Here is a 26,136-nt window from a genome sequence, read left to right on the forward strand (position 1 = left end):
TTTTTTGGTTTTTCGAGACAGGGTTTCTCTGTGTAGCTTTGCGCCTTTCCTGGTAGCCCAGGCTGGCCTCGAACTCACAGAGATCCGCCTGGCTCTGCCTCCGGAGTGCTGGGATTAAAGGTGTGTGCCACCACCGCCCGGCTATACATTTCTAATCTTGTTTAAGGTCTTGTACCTATGTAACTCATTTAACAATGTAATGAAAATTTCTAGTCCTTGAAACTTATTATTACAAACTAATTAGGATATAAAGAAATTCAGGTTAGTAGTTAGTCATTACAATCAAATTTGTAGTCATATTAGGTATGTTTTCAAGGTCAAACAGATATATTTTAGATAGATAGGTCATCTTCAAACACTTCAGAGATCTACAGAATATGGATTTAAGATGTTTTAATAACATAGGTTTTTTTATGACAATAAGACAAGTCTTGTAGATGAAATTCTAAATGGTCTTGTTAAATAAGAAACACAGAGCCAAATACAGAGTTAAAAGCCCAAGAGATCCGAGCACTAGAGAAGAGCCAAGACCACCTTATCTTACCACTCGCTACCATCCTTTTCCTGAGAGAGAGACCTTCTTCCTGTGTGTCTTGTGTTTTATTGCTTTCCTGTTCTGCCTTCTCATTGGCTCTAAGCCCAGCCACATGACTTCCTCATCACTGCCTGTCTATACGGACCTCCTGGTCTCTATGGTTGGTACTGGGATTAAAGACTGGGACACCATGCTGTGTCCTTGACTACACAGAGACTCTGCCTGCCTCATGATGTGATTAAGGGCATGGGCTAGCACCACCTGACTTCTATTCCTGGCTCGTTAATGACCTCTGATCTCCAGGCAGACTTTATTTATTAACATACAAATAAAATCACATTTCAGCAGAATTAAAATATCACCACAAGTCTACTCCTGGTAGCACCAATACATTTCAGAGAAGATAATGAGCATCGAAGAAATTCCATATGAAGTTTGCTTTCTTTGTGGCAAGTTAGCCACTGGGCAAGAAAATGCCCTTGCCTTGACTGCTGACAGTATGCTGTTCAAATGAGACAAGCAGGACACAAAAGAAAGGACTGCCAAATTTTGCCAAGACAAAGTAGGACAGCCCTTCAGAAAATCCTGCTTCACAGATAAGTCTGTCAGATATGCTAGGCCTGTAGGACAAAAATGGATGCCCCAACATTGCAGAGGAACCTTGGGTGACTGTCCAGGCAGTCAGCTGTTTCTGTCATTTCTCACATTTTTTGAGAAGTCACCTGCTTGCACTTCCTGCTTACTCAGTTAATATTATTTCTTTCTCAGGTCTCTGAGGGAGTTGAAGACTAGATAGCTATAGTTTCCCTTGTTTACCAGACTCAGAAAAGAAACTCACAAAAGAGGTGTAAAGTATATAAGTTTGAGAGACATCAAAAGATAGTTTTTGGTTGGTAATACAAGTAAGGATAGAAACACTTTGGACTCACCAAAACAGGATAAATAATGGAGTATTTTCTCTGAATTTGTCAAGTGTTAATAGAATAGACATTACTATATTAGTTATATATTAGTTATAACCTTCTTTTTAATTTTAGACAAAAAAGGGGAAATGTGGTGATATTTTGTTTGTGATCCAACAAATAAGGCTTGTCTGAAGATCAGAGTGCAAAGCCAGCCACAAGTTAGCCATAGAGGCTAGGCAGTGGTGGCATATACCTTTAATCCCAGCACTAGGGAGGTGAAGACATGAAGTGATATGGCTGGGTGGGAGAGAGGAATATAAGGAGGGGAGAGACAGGAGGTGGGTGCTCTTTCATGCTGAGAATTGGGTAGAGGTAAGAACTAGTGGCTGGCTGCTCTGCTTCTCTGATCTTTCAGCATTTACCCCAATATCTGGCTCCAGGTTTTTAATAAGACCAGTTAGAATTCATGCTACAATTTATGTTGATTCTAAGTAAAACAATATTAAGATCATATTAAGATATTACACAATTTTGCTGCTTAAACAGGTATGTCACCTCTGTCCCTAAGGCATTCTGTGACACTGCAAAAACATACTGACTCAGGCTTATGGACACACAGAACTGTCCGCTGTGACCGTGGCTTCCTGACAGAAGTTCTACACATTGTTCTGGCCAAGTTATCTCCAGAACCTAAATTCCCAAACTCTGCAGCCTTAGCTATAGGTGTTTATCTCATTCATCTCATGCCTTTCATATGTGAAGGTTTTTTTTGTATACCACACAAATGAATGTTTATTTGATATATTTTATATTTTTGGATTAAAATGTGACAGGCTATCACAGATGATGTGAGACAAGTATACATATAAGTAATGGGAAGTGTTATATGAAGAATCAACTTCTCCTTTTGGGTCATCATAAAGAAGTGGAAACGTCTGAGTGAGGTAGATAAAAATCTGAATACATAATATATATTCTATATCATAGATTGCTTTTAGTACTTTGTACTTCGAACAAACAAACTTTATTTCAACACATTTGTGAATAATGTTTAAAGAAAATTAGAGAAATTTCACATCCAATCATGCAAAAAAATATACTGACTCAATGCAATATATGTGGAGAACACCATGTATTTACTTATCAAGAGAAATGAAAATTATTGGTAAAAAGTTACATTTTCAGCACAAATCTAAATACAATTATAAATATTAGTGATATCTTATAATGTTTTCTACAAGTCACTTAGTCCACAGTCCACCTGATGGATACTCTGTTGTCTTCTATGCCTTTGTTGCTAGTAGGTTTCTGAGCTTTCAGTCTTTCGCTAGTGGCAGAGTGGAAGACCAGTGGAGGTCAGAGGTCAATGTTGGTGATTTATAGGAAGCATGATCCAGCTCTTACAAAGACCTTGGCTGCAGGTATAATAAGTGGGTGCGACTCCCAATTTTCCAGGAATGAGTGCTGGTTTTAAAAGTTAGCTATAGTCTAGAGACATTCTTGCAAAAAATAAAAATAAAATAAAGGATATTGCAAAAAGATGTCTTTTCATATTCTTGGTGAAATAAATCACTTCTTATTGCCTTAAAGGGAGACCGTCATATCTTACCTCAGTATTAAAAGATTAACTTGGAGGAAATATATTCCATCCCGTGGCTTTTCTGGATATTGCTGCTAAAGATTGCTCAAAAACATGTTGTCCATTAGGACTTCTCTCTGTGTGACTCTGATTATCTGCTGTCACTCTTTCCAACTTTCTCTGCTCATGGGTTCATTTTGTGTTTACATTAGGCATAATGCTAAACTAATCATGTCAATCAGCATTCAACCAGCTGTTCCTGCCAGCAGGAATCGCTTTATCTTTTAGTCTAGTTTTCATGGAGCTGTCCAGAGAGTGTCCTGTAACATGGGGTCTCGACTGAGAAGAAGAAGATTATATGAAGTTGGTAAGGAGAGAGAGAATAAGCATTTGTGAGGCTTAGCACTTACTTTAGGAGAAAAGAGTCCATTGAGTTCTGCAGGTGGCTGGAGAGATGGCTCAGAGGTTAGTAACACTGGTTGCTGCCCTTCCAGAGGACCCAGGTTCAATTCCTAGCACACATGGCATGGCAGTAGCCATTGGGGCATCCTCCTCTAGCTCTTCCAGCAAAAGGCATGTGCATCGTACACAGACACACATGCAGGTAAAACATCTATACTCATAAAATAAAAACAATTTTTAAAAATTATTCACACACACATAATATTTGGCATGTGTCCGTTTAAAAACTCTTCGCAACAGAAAGAAGCTGGAAACATGGAGAGGTAACGTGCTAGAAAGAGCAATCCGAAGAGTTGTGTGCATCCTCTGTGGTTTCCAGATGCGGGGTACTACATCTGGGCATGCCCTTGAAGACAACAAAGCAGACTCCATCCCCTGGGGACCGAAGGGGCTGGGTCTCAGAGGTTACCTTAGGAAGGCATTGCTCCCAGTCACTGGCTGGATCAGTTAAGTTTCCACTAGCTTGGGACTATATTAATTTCCTACAAGCAGGTGACATAATAGATTTGCAGGAGGGCGTGTCCATTTAAGTCTATTTTCAGACAGAGGCAGGAGGTCTCCGCTATAAGTTCAAGGCCAGCCTGGTCTACACATTGAGTTTTAGACCAACCAAGGCATTTAGCAGAACCCCATCACAAAAAAATTAAAAATTAAATTAAATTTGGCTTACAAAGGAGCTGTTCTTTAAGATTTTAAAGCATACTTGGAAATTAAAACTAGATGTGTAAAAAGTATGCATCTATTTGTGGTAGGGTGGATGTAAGAGACTTTCATGAGCGATATCTTTTGAGAAAAGTGTGCTGATATACTGGTATACAAGTTACTGCAATGTCATACAGTATAAACTCAGTGGTTTAAAATAACAACAGACATTATCTTCGCAGCGGTTTAGCTGGGTGAGCATGACTTCAACTCTCTTATGAAGTTGCAGCCAAAATATTAGCCAGGCGACAGCCATCTAAAAGGAAGACTGGAGTTGTGGGGTTCCAGGGCAGCTTGCTCACATGGCTCTGAGCAGGAGACCTTGGTGTGTGCGCATGTGCATGTGTATGGGCATGTTCATGTTACTCATGAGCATGTGTGTACATGGACTGGTTGAGACAGAGTCAGGCACGGATCCTTATGCTTGCATGGCAAGTCCTTTATCAACTGAGCCCTCCTAGCTTGGGGTTCCTGAATCCTCATTTCATGGAGTCTGGCTCCTCCCAGAACATGCAGTCCATGAATGGACAACACAGGAACAGCAATGTAACTATGACCTAACCTCACAAGTCACACACCTCTACTTTTGTCACAGCCAAATGGACCCAAGCCTGATGCCTTGGGAATGGGCCACACATGTATGACACTTGGGAGGCAAGGACCAGTAGGGATGTCTCTGAGGCTGGCTACTACATCAAGCCAATGGATGAGTAACAAGACACTACAATTAGATGAAAGAACTATTATTGAGCAACATAAGATCGTGAGAAAAAAGTGTGCATCCATGCAACCAAAGAGGTGAATGGGCCGAGCATGAGTCACTGGAAAGTCAAAACCATTCTGAGAGGGCCCAGTGAGTCAATGAACCCACGGGAAGTAGGGAGGGTGGGCACCCTTCTCTTGTTCTGCTTGGAACTCTCGTTTCTTAGGAGGAAACTGTGCTCAGCTGTGTTCTGTCATTAACACTTGATTCTCTCAGAAATTATTTCCACCTCTCCCCAGCCTCCTGACTGGAAACACCCTCCTATTCTGAATGATAAGACCTCCATTGCCTTTGGGGACGTCCCATTCCAACCCACCACTCCAGCGATGTTTTCCTTATCATTCCTGAATTACCATTTGGGGGTTAAATATAAATTCATCTACAGTGGTTTTGTACTATGTGTTTATATAATTGTTAACAACGTGCCGGTAGGCAATGACATTGCCTTGTGTGCTCTTAAACTTACATAAATGTCATTAGGGTTTTTGGTCATTTTGCAACATGGCCCATGCAACACTGCATCTGTTAAATGAATATTTCAATGACTTATAATCATTCTATTCTACTAGGTTGCAGCCTTATTTTTGATATTACAAATAATGTCTTAAGGAACACTTCTATGCCAGTCTCCTCAGAAAATGTGTGAAGGTTTTCATAAGGGGTACACTAGAGAGTTTCCTTTCAGCATCCCTCCCACTGTGCTGCTATATGTGCTGAGCTCTTGGTGAGGTGCTGGAATACTACAGTCTTGAGTGTGGACAGTGATACGGGTTGTGAGGGAACAAATGGTGTTAGAGGGGCTGGTATCCATTGTCCAAGCCATTCAGGAGAGGAACTTTGCTGTTTTCTTATCTGTATTTGTTTATGGAAGAGGTTTTAACTTGCTATAAAGTTGGGGTATCTTGAGCACAAGGAGAAAAACTAGTAACTCAGCTTGCCATCACTGAAGCGAATCCCTGACGTAATCAATTCATAAACAGAAAAGGTTTGTTTGGGCTCATTGTTTGAGGTAGGCGCATTGCTTTCAGGCTGGGGCGTGGGGAGGGCCAGTTCATCGTGGTGGAAAAGAGTGATGGAGAAGAACCATGTTGCTCATGACAGAAGAAACAGACAGGGATGCAGCACTCTTACAGGTGTACCCCAAACAACCTGGAGATGTCCCGCTAGGCCCAACTGTTTAAGGGTTCCATGGGGAAGCTGGGGCAAGAGAATTAAAAATTCCAGGATGGCCCCGGAACATAACACGACTCTCAAGTCTCAATTTAGAATAATTAATTCAGTTCTAAGGAGCTGCTTCTGTTACTGTGTAGGATAGCCTGGTCTCTCAAAACAACAAAGAAACAAAAGTTCCCCAACCTCCCAGAAACACCACCCTGAGGAACGCGATGTTTTATTTTTCTTAGTATTACAAAATACTTCTTGTTATTCTTTATTAACTTTGTTATCTGACAATATCATACATTTATATACTGTATTCCAGTTACCCCCCGGCTCAGCCTCTTGTGTTCCCGTCTAGTCCCTACCAGTTCCTCCCCAGGGTCACGACTTTTGGTTTTGTTTTGTGACCCATTTAGTTTAAACAGGACTACGGGAACAAGGTTCTGGCAATAGCCGTCTGGGGGATACTTTAGGTGAAAACCAAAGCAGGTGAGTTTGTCTTAGTCTGACCTATAAAAAACTTACTTCATCTTGTATTTGCTTAAGTTGGTAAAAGGAAGTCACAAGAACGGAATGACCAGGAACACTTGAAAGAAACTGCTTAGTGGCTTACATCAATGGCCTGTGAACCCTGTGTCAGCGATCCCAGAGCTCCCCTGCAGCTTTCTCAGCGGGACTTTGGGGTGCATGTGAAGGGAAAGGGTAGTTAGACAGACTGCCCCACTCCTAGGGTGTCTCCGCTCTGTGTACACTGAGAACTTCGCTGTGAAACCTGGTGAACATTCTTTAAACTAAATGTATTTTAATACAATTCAAATACACAAACGCACTACACCAAGGCAACTGAATAATAAGAGATATTTTGCTTTATGGTTTCCCAACGGGAAATAGTTTGTACTCCCAGGTCCCCTTGCACATAGTTGTTGGGGGGAAGCACTTAGGAAGACTGTGAGTATGCTGGGTTTTTCAGTACTAGTAGAGGGAATTTATGTATACCCCGTATTTCTGAAGACATGTCTGTGTGACTATAAATAAATTAAGAATAATGGTATTGAGGCATGAGACTGGATTTGAGACCAAAATCAAGCTGAAGGGCAAGCCTCTGAGGCGGACCACCACTGTAAATAAAACTTTCGTCATTGTCAAGGATCCATTTAGAATGATTTAGCTTTAGGGGAGATAGCCGTCTTTCTCTGGTCGGCCTCAGACTGCATAAACTCCATGGGGCAGGGATGGGCCACGCTGGCTCTCCTGTGCTGGGCCTGGCTGCAGGCGCCAGAGGCGGAGGCCAGGCTGCAGGCGCCAGAGGCGGAGGCCAGGCTGCAGGCGGGAGGCCAGGCTGCAGGCGCCAGAGGCGGAGGCCAGGCTGCAGGCGCGGAGGCCAGGCTGCAGGCGCAGAGGCCAGGCTGCAGGCACCGGAGGCCAGCGGTGTGGTGAGCTGAACTTCTAACAACAATGCACAAAATACTGGGATTCTGATAATTTAGAACCCATTAATAGTTCCTCTCTACAAGTTATTTGGCTTTGAAAAACATACAATAAGACTCTTTTTTTTTTTAATTCATGAAAAGGAAGTTTGTGGTTCATGTTAATAGTTGATTTCTAGACTTTTTCCCTTTACTCAATAAATGTGGAATCACTACATAAAGAGTGTTCACTTGAAAGACACACCCTCCAGGAGCCCCTTCATGTCATATCCCTTAATAAGCAACGAAGAAAGGGGATGTGGGTACAGGAGAACCGAGAAGGACCCAGATCATGAGAGGCTCTGAGGACCAGATGTCTCACTTAGGTGTCCTGTTACTGTGACGACCACCACGGCAAAAGCAACTTGTGAAGGGCATGTTTCAGCTTACACTTCCACATCACAATCCATCTCCGCAGGAGGGCAGGGCAGGAGCTGAGGCAGGAACCTGGAGCCAGGAGCTGAGGCAGAGGCCATGGAGGGCTGCTGCTTGCTAGCTTGCTCCCCATGGCTTGCTCCGCCTGTTTTTTGTATAATTCATATACCACCTGCCCAGGTATGACACTGCACGCAATGGCTGGGCCCTCCCACATCAATCATATATCAAGAAAATGCCCCACAGGCTTGCCTACCAGCCAGTCTAGTGGGGGTGTTTCTCAACTGAACTTCCCTTTTCCCAAATAACTCTAGTTTGTGTAAAGTTGACATAAAAACTAGCCAGCACGCTAGGCAAAGCCATCTGGACCCCAGAAGCCAGGTGATGGTTGCAGGAGGTTTAATGACTCTCAGGGTTTCTAGCAGAGCTGAGCATCTGCTCAGGGCTACAAAGAGAAACCCTGTCTCAAAAGTTTAAAAAAAAAAAAAAAGGGAGGAGGAGGAGGAGGAGGAGGAGGAGGAGGAGGAGAGAGAAGAAAGAAAGAAAGAAAGAAAGAAAGAAAGAAAGAAAGAAAGAAAGAAAGAAAGAAAGAGAGGAAGGAAGGAAGGAAGGAAGGAAGAAAGGAAGAAAGAAAGAAAGAAAGAAAGAAAGAAAGAAAGAAAGAAAGAAAGAAAGAAAGAAAGAAAGAAAGAAAGAAAGAAATGCAATATTTGTACAAAATAAAAGTGAACCACCCACTCTCCTATTCCACACACAACGTCAATTACTTGTTCAAAGGTCACAAACCATGAAGGAAACCTGTCTTTGAGCTACATTTAGAAGACAGCTAGATTTAAACAGTTTCGGTTAACCAGTCGAGACTGAATTGCTGAGAACTGTCATTCTTCAAACATTCTCTACAAGAGTGGTTTTAAAACAGCTCCCTAGTATTTGCCCTTATACCACAAAAAGCGTACACCTCCTCCCACTTGAAATATAGCTATCCGGTAGGTCAACTGGGCAGCCTCTCATGCTCTTAGGTTTTGTTTCCCAAAAATGATCACAGAAGTACTGTTTGTTTTAACTTGACCTGTCTTTTGCAACCCAGCTTAATCATTTTACAGGTTTTCTTTGGAAATGAATGAGCCAGATAGTTGAATAATAATGGTAGGGTTTTTTTCCATTTCAATGATGTGAATAAAAGAAATACTGGTAGTAAAATCATGTATAAAATTTTTCTTTCTTTTAACAAATTCAGTATCAAAGTACTGCTAACTAGAACCTTACTAATTTAAAGTAAGGGACACCATTGCCAGTGTGATCAAACACTCTGACTTATCGGACTGTTTAGATGTCTCTTCATCATCATCATCAACATCATTATCATTATTATAGATAGGTCTCATGTTGCCCAGGCTGGTCTCAAACTCACTAATGGCTGAGGATGACCTATAGTTTCTGATCCTCCTGCCTCTACCTCCTGAGTGTTGTGATTACAGATGTACATGACCACACCTGATATTCATGTGAGGCTGGGGCTCAACCCAGGCCTTGAACATGCTAAGTAGGCACTCTACCAACTGAAATACACCTCCAGCTCCCAGTCATTTGTTATCTTGAAATCCAATACATATCATATAGTAACATACAAATGAATACTAACAAATGGAAAATGTAAATAACATTTTCTAATGAACATAAAATATAAAAATAAATTTAATTAAAAATCTAAAAATAATCTTTTGCTTAATTTTACTTAATTATAAATGAGCTATGAAAATCAACTGTTGTGAGGTGTAGTTGCACATGCTTCTAATCCCAGTACTTGGGAGGCAGAGGAAGGTGGATCTCTGTGAGTTCAAGGGCCTGGTCTACAGTGAGTTCCAGGACTGCCACAGCTATATAGAGAGACCTTGTCTCCAAAAATCAAAAATTGTTTTAAAAAAGAAGAAAATCAACTGTCATGGGAAATACTACTCATCTCTATTCATATTGAGCTCTTGTACTAAACTATTGAAATCCTCACTGAAAAGCATAAATGTTTAAAATAAAATATTCTATGACTGCACGCAAATTTTAGAAGAGTGAAACATGGATTCATAGATACACAAGCCCTCTTAAGCACTAAGTCTGATTGGCTAGGGAATAACATGAGCTTCTCTGCTGGGTTTCTAGGCAGTCACAATGTTTTTTTCCATCTCGTGCCCTGTTTCTTCTCTATACTGGGATGGACCAGGGGCTCTAGTTTTTGGACCATCTCTGCAGACCTACATGACCCTTGGCTATAACCAGTACCAAGGATTGTACTGCCACTTCTCTAGGTCAGATTCATCCTATCTATCTATCTATCTATCTACCTATCATTTATTTATTTATTTTTTCTAGACAGAGCTTCTCCGTGTAGCCCTGGCTGTCCTGGTTCTCACTCTGTAGACCAGGCTGGTTTGGAACTCAGATCTGCCTGCCTCCACCTCATGAGACCTGGAATTAAAGGCTCAGTCAAACTAATTCTAAAACCATCATTTAAAATGAAATCCAGGTGAGTCTTCCATCAATCTCAGAAACAAATGACACCTGCCAGAATCAAGTTTGAAAGTGGCTGGGTGTCAGAACAGAGGGCCTGGCTGAGAGAAGGAAAGCCAGAGGTAAAGCCACTCCTGGCTCCCAGCACTGAGCCTTCCTGCACATTGGCAAGCACCCAGATTAGGACCCTTTGACTTGTATTCACAAAAATAAATTCCTGGGTCTAAGTTGATGTTAAACACCCCTGCCTTTATTACTGGACCTGACAGGATGTTAAAATACGTTTTATGTTCATTAAAACATCCTCTTGTGCCCATTTCTGATTTTAACCTTCTCACTTAGAGATCTTTCTCTCTGGCATTAATAATTAACCAGAGAACTAATTTACCCACACTCCTCAAATTCAGTTTACTTAAAAGAAAAGTAGCTACAAGAAGGTTGTGCCCATGGTTTTTTGCCACTTCCAGCCATGGGCCTTTGGGGAACACTTTGCTTTTTAATTTTCCTGGGCAGAACTTGGGGACAGGAACAAACGTAAGTAGAACAAGTCATCTTCACTTTTCTGGGCATCGTAGTTGCAGTGAGCGAAAAGGAGACTCAGGGTCGTGTTAACTCGACAGTACCTGTCCCCTCCTGAAACAATAAAAGGATAGTCTCAGCAGCCCATGAGAGAGCCATGGACCCATCTGGATTTGGTGAGCAGCTAACAACACAACTGTTCCTGTGGGACTGTTATCTTTAAAAATGACAGAGATGATTATTCATTTTCCTAGTCAGCAAAAAGTGCACAGTAAAACCAAGACAGTCAATTTCTTGGCATCTATTACCATTTGTACTTGGTGCTTAGTTCAAGCTTTTCTTGGTCTGTACTCAGAGTTAAGCCAGAGTAACTTGAATATGGTGGTCTTATAAAAGCAATTGCTAACAATCATAATTTTATTTTAATGATGTATAAGATTGCTTTATAGTGGGTCAGGAAGCATTCCCACTAACTTATGGTTGTAACTACTTCCACATTCATGAACCAGTTCATCATAATTTTATTGTTGCCAGAATCTTGTCCTTATAAATAGTGCTATCATGTACAAAGTATTGGGAGTTAACTGAACATTATCTCATTGAACCTATTTTTCTTTTCTTTTTTCTTTTAAGATGAGGTTTCACCATGTTGTCTAGGATGATCTCAAATCATATGACCACGTGAACCTCTGCCTTCAGCCCCCTGGCTAGCTGCTACTATAGGCATTTGCTACTATGCAGAGCCTGCTCAGTCCACATACGACAGGAAATCCATGCAGGGAAAGTGACTAGCCAAAGGTCGCATTGCTAAGGAGAGAGGATTTTTACTGTGGTCTCCTGTTTATCACTTCAGTTCCTCCCAGACCCTGTCAGAAATGCATCTGTAGAAATTCAAGTGTAAAGGAAATGTGGACTAATGCCATAAGCTTGCCATACATGTCTGCTCTGAGATGTTATTGCAAGGCCACAGTCACCCCACTACCTTAGCTACTTTTATATATTCCTTTTTGACACATAAGCAGTTGAAGTTCAGGGACATCAAGATTAAACTCCAGAACCTGGACCCTCATGATTCTTGTCCAGGAGTATTCAGGATTTTCCTGCTCTACTGACTGCATTGGTCCATACTATGGCAGTTATTTCCTCTCTCCGAGAACGTGAGGAGCCTCATACTAATTAGCTTTCTTGCCACTGTGACAAAATACTGGACATCAGCAACTTAAAAGAGGAATTTATTTTGCTCTGATGTCAGAGGTTTTAGTCGATCACGGCAGAAAGGGTGGCAGACCGGGCAGCTCCTATGGGGCAGCTCAGAAGTGGAGAGAGAATGCTTGCCCAGATCCCTGCCGCCCCACTTTGCATGTGATCCCTTGGCCTATGGGACATTGTCATTATCCACATTCAAGGTATGTGGATGGCATTCCTTAGTGAACCCTTCCTGAAAACAGCATAGACACAACTAGCCAGATGTATTTACTAAGCTCTGAGGCATTTTCCAGTGCAAGACAGATGACAATCAAGCCAACCATCACGCCACCTACTTTGTGATAGGTTCTTGAGGGCAGAAGACAGCTCCTAGAGCTTGCATTCTAGTTGAAGAAGTGGATAATGGATGAATGAATGAATCAGTGAAAGAGTGAATGAAAAGGACAGATAGTTTTAGCAGTGTGGACAGAACAGGAGAGTACAGAAACCGAAGGCCACCGGCTAAGGCTGTGGATGGAAAAGGCTCTCTCACAAAGGTGATAAGCAGATAGAGCCTGGAGGAAATGTTTGCAGAAAAAACAGAAACAACCCAAGTAATATCCCTGTCTCTCTGCAAGCTCAATGGCCTGAGCTCCTTAGAGTGCAGAAAAAAATACACACAATTCCTGGCATGCACAGACTGCGTTGCTGATGCATCAATACAGACCAAAGTCTAAATGAAGGGAAATTCCACAGCCAGCATTAAAAACACATATTTATTGGTGTATGGGGGGTAGGCATGCGCATTGCACAGCAGACATGGGGAGGTCAAGGAACCCCTTCCTAGCGTCAGTTCTCTCCTCCCACTGTGTGGGTTTATGGATCAAACTCCCGCCCTCAGTCTTGGTGACTTTGTATTTCAATTACTGTCTTTCTAAACCAACCTCTTAGCTGTTGCTTACGTTTAATTACAACCTGTTCCTTCCCAGAAAACTTGTGTTTTCCATCATAATAAATTTCGACTTTCAAATATAACTTTAATTTGATTTTTTTTTTTTTTTTTTTTTTTGGTTTTTCGAGACAGGGTTTCTCTGTGTAGCTTTGCGCCTTTTCCTGGAACTTGCTTTGGAGACCAGGCTGGCCTTGAACTCACAGAGATCCGCCTGGCTCTGCCTCCCGAGTGCTGGGATTAAAGGCGTGCGCCACCACCGCCCGGCTAATTTGATTTTTTTTTAACACAAGGTTTCTTTGTGTAACAGCCTTGGGTGTCCTAGAACTCACTCTGTAGACCAGGCTAGCCTCAAACTCAGAGAAACACCTGCCTCTGCCTCCTGAGTGCTGGGGTAAAAGGCATGTGCCACCACTGCCCAGCTTAAAATATGTTTTTAAAATTAATCTTGGGCTGGAGAGATGGCTCAGCGGTTAAGAGCACTGGCTGTTCTTCCAGAGATCCTGAGTTCAATTCCCAGCACCCACATGGTGGCTCACAACCATCCGTGATGAAATCTGGTGCCCTCTTCTGGCCTGCAGGTGTATATCCAGACAGAACACTGTATACATAATAAATAAATAAATCTTTTAAAAAAAATAATCTTGAGTGAAATAAAAAAATATCAGAAGTGTAAGAAAACCTGCAAGGGTAGTGAGCCTTTTCTTTTCCTATTTCAACAGCTATGTCATTTCAGCACCCAAAATCTTTCGGGTGGCAGCATCTGAAAATGTTGTAATTCAAGCCCATGGCTATACTGAAGCATTTGATGTGACAATCTCTATAAGAAGCTATCCTGATAAAAAAATTACCTACTCTTCAGGCTATGTTAATTTATCTCCAGAAAATAAGTTCCAAAACTCGGCAATGTTAACAGTAAGTATTTATCCTTCATTTTCTTTATGTATTTTTGGCAAAATTTGTGCAAAGCTTGAACACTGATAAAATTATAGTCATTAGTATTGTTCTACAGTTGTGTGATTATGAGATGGTTAACAGACATTATTAGTGATGAGTGAAACAGAAAACTCTGAACAGAAAAATTACATTTGCTTTTTTGAGCCAAGTGTACCTATGCCCTTAAAAAAATCCTTAAAAAAAATATTCTCTACAAAAACATTTGGAGATGAACTGAAAATACTTTTGAGGTTAAAATTAGGAAAGGAGAGATATTAATTGAATGTGCATATGGGTGCTTGTTGAATATTTGTTAAACCTCACTGTTCTCAAATTGTACATATAGTTGCTATGGAATTGTTGACTACTGTAGCCAACAACTCTCACTGAAAACACACAATGAATAAAAAGAACAAACTGATTAAGAAACTTCCTTTCATTGAGACATTTTGGTTCAGATTGGTTAGAAGCATGATTTCAACTTTTTTTTAAGCATGTTTATTGTGGGTACTGATGGGTTTCATCAAGACAAATTCTTTTAAGTGTGTAATGTGCTGTGACTATATTTATCCCCCTCAGTCCCACCTCATCCACTCTCCCTTTTCTCCCCCTTCTGTTAGCTTGCTTCCTACTTGGGCTCCCACTTTTTTTTTTTTTTTTTTTTTTTTTTTTTTTTTGGTTTTTCGAGACAGGGTTTCTCTGTGTAGCTTTGGAGCCCTGTCCTGGAACTCACTCTGTAGTTCAGGCTGGCCTGGAACTCACAGAGATCGCCTGCCTCTGCCTCCCGAGTGCTGGGATTAAAGGCATGCGCCACCACCGCCCGGCTGCGCCACCACTGCCCGGCGGCTCCCACCTTTTTATGACAAGGAACTCTTGAGGAGAGAGGGATAAGAGCACCAGGTAGAAATAGAGAGATAGAAAGATAGAGGGGAGAGAAAAGATAGAAACGCAGGATAGCCTCTGGAGGGCCTGGATCCTTATCTACTGGCCCCTTCTGTCTCTTCTAATGGGATATTTATAGGAATGCTAAGGGGTGGAGCAAAGACCTCCTGCTAGCTCAGCCAAGTGTAGACCCTTCCAATCACCTAACCATGCACATGGTCAAGCAATCCCCTAATGCAGCCCTGCTGGGTAAAGCAAACTCAAATCTCACTAGGAAACCATTGTGGACCTCCATAATTCCCCTTCTTAATTTAATAAAGGGACCCCCAGGCCCCTCAGATATACTGTGCCTGTCTTAGGTTGTCCATCTTGATTATCTTCCTTACTCGTCATGGAGATACACTTTCCATCAAGCATACTCTGGCATAGGATGGAAGCTACCAAGAGGAAAGTTGCCTGTCTTTAGCTACCAGCCTCTGGCAGAAGGAAGTACTCTCTGACCCAGGTCCCTGTTTTAGGACCTTGCAAACATCCACAGCCTTCTCCATAGCTGCCACACCTCCCAGTAAAGGAGTAGAGGATAATAAAGATGGAATATCCTGTTTAGAATGGATCTAAGGTTACTATAGCAGTCTCAGCTGCACCAAGACCTTTTCCTGTATCAAAACTCTCTCCTAACAGATGTTCAATAAAATTTTCAAGAAATTTTGATTCCCAGAAGAAAAGTCATTTCAAAACACTTCAAAGTATCCACTAAAGTAAACAAAAACCCATACTAATTATAAAGACACTTTTACAAACTAACTCAAGTGTGAGAGTCTTATCCCTTTGTGGGAGGCCTACTCCTTTCTATACAGAAACAGAAGGAGTGGAAACTTATAAGAAGAAGACAGAAAAACTCCCCTAATTATAATACATTCACTTAAGTTTTCCAGGGGCCATTGGGACTGTAAAATTATATTTTGGGCTATTATAAATGTGCTTAAATATATCTAGTATAAACATTACTATACATATTTACAACTAGCATGAATATCATTATACTACTATACTTATTTACACTCTACAAGCTTGCATTCAAAAGAAAACTCTACTATACATATTTACACTTTTACAAACTGAATATCACTATATATTTACACTTTTTACAATCTTACATTCAAAAGGAAACGCTATAGAACTCTTACAAACTTTAACACATATCTAGAAGAGATTTTCTTAACAGAACTAACTTACACTAGAAAGAATTTCTTAACAGAACTAACTTACATTCAAAATCAAACTCTATTAGCAAACAACTAGAAGAGATTTCTCAACTGAACTAATAACAAGACAGGAAGTACATAAATCATTTCTGAAGTTCAGAGTTTATAATCAGCTTTGATATTATTCTGAAAGTTTTCTTGAGAGTTTGAAGTCAGAGCCTGATTTATCAGTGGCTCTTAAACTAGACCGAGGGTAAAATTCTCTCTTCTTAATTTTTTAAAGCTGCTTTTTAAGATTACCATGAGCCTTTTTAAATGATGCCGATATTTTCCTCTTGCTAAAAATGCAACTCAATCCTGTAAGTGTTTTTCATACCCAAAGCAGTTTCCCAGTATAAGGACTGTTTTCCCTTGTTTTCTAAAGGATTTCAAAGTGAGTTGTTGGCGAATGGTTTTAGCATTTTAATTATCTCCTGAGAGGCAAGCTGTTTGCCTGTCCCTAGTTCTCAGGAGGTAAGGTTAAGCTTTCTAACATCTCTTGGAAAAGAAATGGCATTTTGAGCAGAGTTTTGGGGCATTGCAGTATTGGCATTTCTGTTGCAGCCTACATTTCCCAAACTGCCTTTCTCTATATTGTCACACTGTTACAAGCCACATTATAGACTACATTTCCCAAGCTGCCTTTCTCTATATCATCACACTGTTACAAACAAATTACATTTCCCATGCTTCCTTTTGGGTCCAGGAGAAAACTTCCATTTGTACAGTCTGTATTCATGCCAAAATCAAGCTCCTGCTTTTACCATGGGAGATTTTTTTTTTCTTCCCTAAGCTTGTATTAGGATGCCTATATTACTGTTTGACAGGTATACCTCTCTAATCAGATTTTTCACCTGCCACTGTTCCTGGAGCAGGTCACACCTGTCCAAGTATACTCAGATAGGTATTTGTTGCCAGAAACGAAAATCCTTGAGTGCTTCACTCCCCTGCCTCATTGAGTCAGTGAAAAGAAATGATAATAGGAAAAAAGAGCTTTTTTCAGAAAGATCTTTTCTCTGACAGAAAAAGTAAAGAAAGAGCTTTTGTAAAGAGACTTTTTCACAGCCATTGGTGCTGCATAGCCCCACCTACCAGCTTGGGGCTTGCAGTCAGGTGGGGAACTGTCACCATTCCTGCTGGCCTTGTTTGTATGGCCAATTTTTTTTATACTATCAGCTTTTCCTGGGTCCTGCACCATCTCTGTCTCTGCTCCACTTTTGAGGAAGCTGCGTGATGACTGTAGGGATCTTAGTATCCCTGGAATGCACTCACACTCAGAGGTGCTTGCTCCCTGGCCCCTCACTAATTGCTTCCTGATTGCTGGTTAGAACTGGAGATACAATGGTAACAGTAAGGATTAGCAATGCTTCAGATTTTTTTCTGTGCTAGGGCAGTTATGAGTGATTCTCCCATTCTGATAGATGTTTCTTCCAGGTGAGTTTAATTTTTTCTTTTCTTTTTATTAAGAGATTTTTCTATTCATTTTATATATCAACCATGGATTCCCCTGTCCTTCCTCCTCCCACCCCCAGCCTTCCCTCCCAACCCACCCCCCATTCCCACCTCCTCCAAGGCAAGATCTCCCCTGGAGATTCAGCAGAGCCTTGTACACTCAGTTGAGGCAGGTCCAATCCCCTTCTCCCTGCACCAAGGCTGAGCAAAGTATCTCAGCATAGGCACTAGGTTTCAAAAAGCTGGTGTAAATGTAACGGTCTTATTAAATAAGATACACAGAGCCAAATGCAGAGTTAAAAGCCCAAGAGGTGAGAGCAGTAGTTGAGACTAAAACTGCCTTCTTACCACCCACTGCCACTGCCGTCCTTCCCCTGAGAAAGAGACCTACTTCCTGTGTGGCTTTTTATTGACTTTCTGTTCTGCCTTCTCATTGGTTGTAAACCCAACCACATGACCTCCTCGTCACTGCCTGTCTATACAGACCTCCAGGTCTTCTATGGTTGGTATTGAGATTAAAGGCATGTGTCCTTGAACACACAGAGATCTGCCTGTCATGTGATCGGGATTAAGGGCGTGTGCTACCACTGCCAGACTTCTGCTATGGCTTGCTCTCTGACCCCCAAGCACTTTTATTTATTAACATACAAATAAAATCATATTTCATCACAAACAAAATATCACCATATGCTGGCTCATGCACTAAGGACAGGTCCTGGTCTCACTGCCTGGGGGCCCCCTAAACAGTTCAAGCTAAACAACTGTCTCACTTATCCAGAGGGCCTAGTCCAGTTCCATGGGGGTTCCTCAGCTATTGATTCATAGTTCATGTGTTTCCACTAGTTTGGCTAGTTGTCTCTGTATTTTTTCAATCATGGTCTCGATATCTCTTGCTCATATGATCCCTCCTCTCTCTCATCAATTGGACTCCTAGAGCTCCACCTGGGGCTTGGCCATGGATCTCTGCAGATGCTTCTATCAGTTACTGGATGAGGGTTCTATCATGACAGTTAGGGTGTTTGGCCATCCAATCACCAGAGTAGGTCAGCTCAGGCACCCTCTCAACCATTGCCAGTAGTCTATAGTGGAGTCATCTTTGTGGATTTCTGGGGACCTCTCTAGCACTCTGCTTCTTCCTATTCCCATGGTGTCTTCATTTATCGTGGTATCTCTTTCCTTGTTCTCCCTCCCTGTTCTTGATCCAGCTGGGACCTCCCGCTCCCCTAAGCTCTCTTTCCCCCAATGCTTGCCCTCCATTACCCCCCACCACCCCCAGTTTGCTCATGTAGATTTCATCCATTTCTCTGTTGCTGGGTTATCCCTGCATCTTTCCTAGGGTCCTCTTTACTAGCTAGCCTCCCTGGAGCTGTGAGTTGCAGTCTGGTTATCCTTTGCTTTACATCTAGTATTCACTTATGAGTAAGTACATACCATATTTGTCTTTCTGAATCAGGGTTACCTCACTCAAGATGATATTTTCTAGTTCCATCCATTTGCCTGCAAACCTCATGATGTCATCACTTTTCTCTGCTGAGTAGTACTCCATTGTGTATATGTACCACATTTTCTTTATCCATTCTTCAGTTGAAGGGCATCTAGGTTGTTTCCAGGTTCTAGTTGTTACAAATAATGCTGCTATGAACATAGTTGAGCATGTGTCCTTGTGGTATTATTGAGCATTCCTTGGGTATATGCCCAAGAGTGGTATAGCTGGATGTTGAGGGAGACTGATTCTCAATTTTCTGAGAAAGTGCCATACTGATTTCCAAGGTGGCTGTACCAGTTTGCATTCCCACCAACAGTGTAAGAGTGTTCCCCTTGCTCCACATCCTCTCCAGCATAAGCTGTCTTCAGTGTTTTTGATCTTAGCCATTCTGACAGGTGTAAGATGGTATCTCAGAGTCATTTTGATTTTCATTTCCTTGATGACTAAGGATGTTGAGCAATTCCTTAAATATATTTCAGCCATTTGAGCTTCTTCTGTTGAGAATTCTCTGTTTAGCTCTATAGCCTATTTTTTAATTGGATTGTTAGGTATTTTGATGTCTAGTTTCTTGAGTTCTTTATATATTCTGGATATCAGCCCTCTGTCAGATGTGGGGTTGGTGAAGATCTTTTCCCATTCTGTAGGCTGTCTTTTTGTCTTGTTGACCATATCCTTTGCCCTGCAAAAGCTTCTCAGTTTCAAGAGGTCCCATTTATTAATTGTTGTACTCAGTGTCTGTGCTACTGGTGTTATATTTAGGAAGTGATCTCCAGTGCCAATGTGTTCAAGACTACTTCCTACTTTCTCTTCTATCAGGTTCAGAGTAACTGGATTTATGTTGAAGTCTTTAGTCCACTTGGACTTGAGTTTTGTGCATGCTGACAGATATGGATCTATTTGTGGCCTTCTACATGTTGACATCCAATTATGCCAGCACCATTTGTTGAAGATACTTTCTTTTTTCCATTGTACAGTTTGGGCTTCTTTGTCAAAAATTATATGTTCATAGGTGTGCGCATTAATGTTAGGGTCTTCAGTTTGGTACCATTGGTCTGTATGTCAGTTTTTACGCCAGTACCAAGCTGTTTTTATTACTGTAGCTCTATAGTAGAGCTTGAAGTCAGGGATCGTGATGCCTCCAGAGGTTGTTTTATTGTACAGGATTCTTATGGCTGTCCTGGGTTTTTTGTTTTTCCATATGAAGTTGAGTATTGTTCTTTCCAGGTCTGTGAAGAATTGTGTTGGGATTTTGATGGGGATTGATTGAATTTGTAGATTGCTTTTGGTAAGATTGCCATTTTTTTTTTTTTTTTTTTGGTTTTTCGAGACAGGGTTTCCCTGTGTAGCTTTGCGCCTTTCCTGGATCTCGCGCCGTAGCCCAGGCTGGCCTCGAACTCACAGAGATCCGCCTGCCTCTGCCTCCCGAGTGCTGGGATTAAAGGCGTGCGCCACCACCGCCCAGCAAGATTGCCATTTTTACTATGTTAATCCTACCTATCCATGAACATGGGAGATCTTTCCATTTTCTGATAGCTTCTTCAATTTCTTTCTTCAGGGACTTAAGGAACATATTATACAGGTCCTTCGCTTGCTTGGTTAGAGTTATCCCAAGGTATTTTATATTATTTGTGGCTGTTGTAAAGGGTGATGTTTCTCTGGTTTCTTTCTCAGCCTATTTGTCATTTGCATATAGGAGGGCTACTGATTTTTTTGAGTTGATCTTGTATCCTGCCACATTACTGAAGGAGTTTATAAGCTGTATGAGTTCCTTGGTCGAATTTTGGGGGTCACTTATATATACAATCATGTCATCTGCAAATAGTGAATGTTTGACTTCTTCCTTTCCAATTTGTATCCCCTTGATCTCCTTTTGTTGTCTTATTGCTCTAGCTAGAACTTCAAGTACTATATTGAATAAATATGGGGAGAGCAGATAGCCTTGTCTTGTTCCTGATTTTAGTGGAATCACTTCTAGTTTCTCTCCATTTACTTTGATGTTGGCTGTTGGCTTGCTGCAAATTGCCTTTACTATGTTTAGGAATGTTCCCTGTATTCCTGATCTCTCCAAGACCTTTATCATGAAGGGGTGTTGGATTTTGTCAAAGTCCTTTTCAGCATCTAATGAAATGATCATGTGGTTTTTTTCTTTCTGTTTGTTTATATGGTGTATTACATTGACAGACTTTCGTATGTTGTACCAACCTTGCATCTCTGGGATGAAGCCTACTTGATCATGGTGGATAATTGTTTTGATGTGTTCTTGGAGTCTGTTTGCCAATATTTTATTGAGTATTTTTGCATCAATGTTCATGAGGGAGATTGGTCTGTAATCTTTGTTTGTTGCATCTTTGTTTGGCTTGGGAATCAGAGTAACTGTAGCCTCATAGAAGGAGTTTGGTAATGTTCCTTCTGTTTCTATTGTGTGGAACAATTTAAAAAGTATTGGTATTAACTCTTCTTTGAAGATCTGGTAGAATTCTGTGTTGAAACCATCTGGTCCTAGACTTTTTTTGGTTGGGAGACTTTTAATGACTGTTTCTATTTCCTTAGGGTTTATTGGTCTATTTAAATAGTTCATCTGGTCTTGATTTAACTTAGGTATGCGGTACCTATCAAGAAAATTGTCCATTTCTTTTAGATTTTCCAATTTTGTGGAGTGCAGGTTTTTGAAGTATGACCTGATGATTCTCTGGATTTTCTCATTGTCAGTTGTTATGCTTCCCTTTCATTTCTGATTTTGCTAATTTGGATGCTCTCTCTGCCTTTTGGTTAGTCTAGATAAGGACTTGTCTATCTTGTTGATTTTCTCAAAGAATCAACTCTTTGTTTCATTGATTCTTTGTATTGTTCTCTTTGTTTCTTTTTTATTGATCTCAGCTCTCAATTTGATTATTTCCTGGTGTCTATTCCTCCTGGGTGACTTTGCTTCTTCTTGTTCTAGAGCTTTCAGGTGTGCTGTTAAGTTACTAGTGTGAGATTTCTCCAACTTCTTTATGTGGGCATTTAGTACTATGAATTTTCCTCTTAACACTGCTTTCATGGTGTCTCATAAGTTTGGGTATGTAGTATATTCATTTTCATTGATCTCTAGGAAGTTTTTAATTTCTTTCTTTATTTCTTCCTTGACCCACTGGTGATTCAGTTGAGCATTATTCGGTTTCCATGGGATTGTATGTAGGCTTTCTGTAATTTTTGTTGTTGTTGAAATCTAACTTTAAACCATGGTGGTCTGATAAAATACAGGTTATTCCAATTTTTTTTAATCTGTTGAGGTTTGCTTTGTGACCGAGTATGTGGTCAATTTTAGAGAAGGTTCCATGGGGTGCTGAGAAGAAGGTATATTCTTTTTTGTTAGGGTGGAATGTTCTGTAGATATTGATTAAGTCCATTTGAGTCATAACATCAGTTAAGCCCCTTATTTCTCTGTTAAGTTTTGATTTGGCACATCTGTCCAATGGTGAGAGTGGGATGTTGAAGTCTCCCACTATTAATGTATGGTGTTTTATGTGTGATTTAAGCTTTAGTAATGTTTCTTTTACATGTGTGGGTGCTATTGTGTTTGGGGCATAAATGTTCAGAATTGAAACTTCATCTTGGTGGATCTTTCCTGTGATGAGTATGTAATGTCCTTCTTGATCTCTTTTGATTGATTTTAGTTTGAAGTCTATTTTGTTGAATATTAGGATAGCTACACCAGCTTGCTTCTTAAGACCATTTGACTGGTAAGACTTCTCAGCCTTTTATTCTGAGGTAGTGTCTATCTTTGAAACTGAGGTGTGTTTCTTGTATGCAGCAGAAAGATGGGTCCTGTTTTCATATCCATTCTGTTAGCCTGTGTCTTTTTATAGGTGAATTAAGTCCATTGATATTAAGGGATATTAATGACCAGTGATTGTTAGTTCCTGTTATCTTTTGGTGGTAGTGTGTGTGTGTGTGTGTGTGTGTGTGTGTGTGTGTGTGCGTGTGTGTGTTCTTTGGGATTTACTGCTGTGTGATTATCTATTGCCTGTGTTTTAATGGTTGTATTTGACTTCCTTAGGTTGGAATTTTCCTTCTAGTACTTTCTGTAGGGCTGGATTTGTGAATAGGTATTGTTTAAAACTGGTTTTGTCTTGGAATGTCTTGTTCACTCTGTCTATGGTGATTGAAAGTTTTGCTGGATATATTAGTCTAGGCTGGCATCCATGGTCTCTTAGTGTCTGCATTACATCTGTCCAGGTCCTTCTGGATTTCAAAGTCTCCATTGAAAAATCGGGTGTTATTCTGATGGGTTTGCCTTTATAAGTCACTTGATCTTTTTCCTTTGCTGCTCTTAGTATTCTTTCTTTATTCTGTAGGTTTAGTTGTTTAATTATTATGTGGTGAGGGGACTTTTGGGTGGGGGTCTAGTCTGTTTGGTGTTCTATAGGCTTCTTGTATCTTCATAGGTATTTCCTTCTTTAGGTTGGGAAAGTTTTCTTCCATGATCTTGTTGAATATATTTTCTGTGCCTTTGATTTGGTTTCTCCTTCTTCTATCCCTATTATTCTTAGATTTGTCCTTTTCATGGTATCCCAGATTTCCTGGATGTTTTGTGTTATGGCTTTTTTGGCCTTGGTATTTTCTTTGACTGATGAATCTATTTCCTCTATTGTATCCTCTATACCAGAGATTCTCTCTTCCATCTCTTGTATTCTGTTGGTTTCCTGTTCATTTACTCAGATTTTCTATTTCCAGCATTCCCTCTGTTTGTGTCTTCTTCATTGTTTCTATTTCCCTTTTCAGGTCTTGAACTGTTTCCCTCACATGTTTAATTGCTTTTTTCATGGTTTTCTTGGCTTTCTTTAAGGGACTTATTGATTTCTTCCATTTTTTTATTTGTCTTTTCCTCTATTTCTTTATTGATTTCTTCCAATTTTTTGTTTGTCTTTTCCTCAACTTAATTTTTCATTTTTTCTTGAAAGGCCTCTGCCATCTTCATGACGCTATTCTTAGGGTCACTTTCTTCTGCTTTTTCCACATTGTGGTGTTCAGGTCTTGCTGCTGGAGGAGGGCTAGGTTCTGGTGATGCCGTATTACTCTTTATGTTGTTGTATGTAATTTTGCCTTGACGTCTACCCATCTCCTCCTCTAATAGGTATAAGAGGTGCCTGTGTCTGAGCCAGTTTGCTATTGGTCCACTCCATGCTTGTTGTGTCTGTGTCTTAGGGGGCCCCTCTGAATCCAATCTTAGTTCTTGGTCTAATTGGAGCAAGCAGATTCTGTGTCTCAGGGAGCTGCTCTTGGGTCAACCCAAGCTGGTTGATTCTGTGACTCACAGAGCCACTCTTGGTCTTATCAGGGCTCTTGATCCAGTCAGAGCTGACAGATTCTGTGTTTCAGGAAGCCTCTCTTGGTCCAATGAGAGGTGGCAGATTCTACGTCTCAGAAAGCCACTCTTGGTCTAATGAGATGTGGCAGATTCCCTGTCTCAGGAGGTTACTCTTGTTCCAATAAGAGCTCTTTGTCCAATGAGAGCTGGTGGTTTGGTTTTCATGTATCAGGAAGTGGCTGGGGTCTCAGGTGGATGGGTATGGGGGCAGGATGTGTAGATTGCAGGGTCTGGCGGGGGGTCTTGGTGAAGGGGGACCTTCCCGCAGGTGCCCTGCCTGCTGGCTGGCAACTGGGACAGAGTTCAGGTGAGTTTAATTTTTACCCTTACAAAAAGAGAAAAAAAAATCTGAGAAGGAAAGGTCTGAAAAGCTTTTAGTTTTTTAGAGAGAGACATTGCTAAGTTTTCCCTAAGACTTCTATTCTCTAAATTTTGGCTTCATGGTCAAATAGAAACTAATTCTGATGGTACAACATTTTCATATAGTGGCAGCATCAGCAGAGTGAAAAATTTTATTTCATCTGCATTTGTCTCAGGGAAATTCTTTCCTCTGCCACTCAAGACTTAGAATTAAGCTGTCTACAGGTCGAAAGCTTCCGCAGGAATCTTTTTCTGCCCATTTTTCTCATCTTTGATAGATTTTTCCCTGATTCTTCCCCAGGAGTTTGCGTTCATAGCCCCATAGTTGGAAAATCAAGGACATAGTTCCTCTGTCTTGTTGCTTATCTTATCCTAAGTTTTTTTCTTATACTATATTTCTACCTTCTACTTTATATTTTTTCCTTCTTACCCTAAATTTTTCCTAATTTTTATAGATAGAAATTAAGAGAAAGAAAAAAGGGAAGAAACCTAGATAGAGAGAAATATACAGGGCAGCCTTACCTTTCAACTTCAGCATTCCACTGCCTAACTTTCACTCCTGAGAATAAAATACCATCACCTTTATAACTCATTATAAGGCATGCCCCCTTACACCCATGATGTCCCCTAACACTCCTTTTGCCAAGTCTCTCTTCCTGGTGCCATTTGTGGGAGACTGGCTCCCACTTTTTTATGACAGGGAACGCTTGAGGAGAGAAGGATAAGAGATTGAGGTAGAAAAATAGAGGTAGAAGGATAGAGGGGAAAGAAACAGATAGAAACACAGGATAGCCTTGGGAGGGCCTGGATCAATATACACTGGTCCCTTCTGTCTCTTCTAAAGGGCTATTTATAGGAATGCTAAGGGATGGAGCAAAAGACCTCCCCCTAGCTCAGCCAAGTGTAGACCCTTCCAGTCACCTAGTAACCACACATGTCGTCAAACAATCCTCTAATACAATCCTGCCGGGTAAAACAAACTCAGATCTTACTAGAAAACCTTTGCGGGCTTCCACAGGCTCCCTTCTAGTTCTTTATAGTGTGTGTGTGTGTGTGTGTGTGTGTGTGTGTGTGTGTGTGTGTGTGTGTGTAAAATCTTATGTCATGTGTGTACAATGAGAGAAAATGTGCACTATTGGTTTTCTGAGTCTGGCTTATTTTCCTTACTATGGAGACCTCCAGTTGCATCCATTTCCCAGCAGTTTTGTCCTTTGTGGTTGACTAAAACTCCACCATGCATATACACTGCATTTTCTGTATCCACTCACCTGCTGATGGATAAGCAGACTGTCTCCATAGCTTGAGTATTGTAAATAGTGCAATGAT

General features: G+C 40.9%; 1 protein-coding gene across 2 annotated transcripts in view; it reads left to right on the forward strand.

Moving 5' to 3' along the window:
• The first annotated feature begins 10,907 nt into the window (after positions 1–10,907).
• The window catches only part of LOC128101160 (complement C5), a 107,635-nt gene continuing 92,406 nt past the window's right edge, over positions 10,908–26,136 (forward strand). Inside the window, exons 1-2 of one of the 2 annotated variants that reach the window (XM_052724016.1) lie at positions 10,908–10,981; positions 13,823–14,015. In XM_052724016.1, coding sequence (XP_052579976.1) covers positions 10,917–10,981; positions 13,823–14,015 — 258 coding nt within the window. In that variant the 5' untranslated portion in view covers positions 10,908–10,916. The remainder of the gene's footprint in view (positions 10,982–13,822; positions 14,016–26,136) is intronic. The other variant, XM_052724015.1, reaches the window with a different exon arrangement.

This window comes from Peromyscus californicus, unplaced genomic scaffold, assembly GCF_007827085.1.
Source record: "Peromyscus californicus insignis strain IS unplaced genomic scaffold, ASM782708v3 Scaffold_7__1_contigs__length_154581171, whole genome shotgun sequence".
NCBI lineage: Eukaryota > Metazoa > Chordata > Mammalia > Rodentia > Cricetidae > Peromyscus > Peromyscus californicus.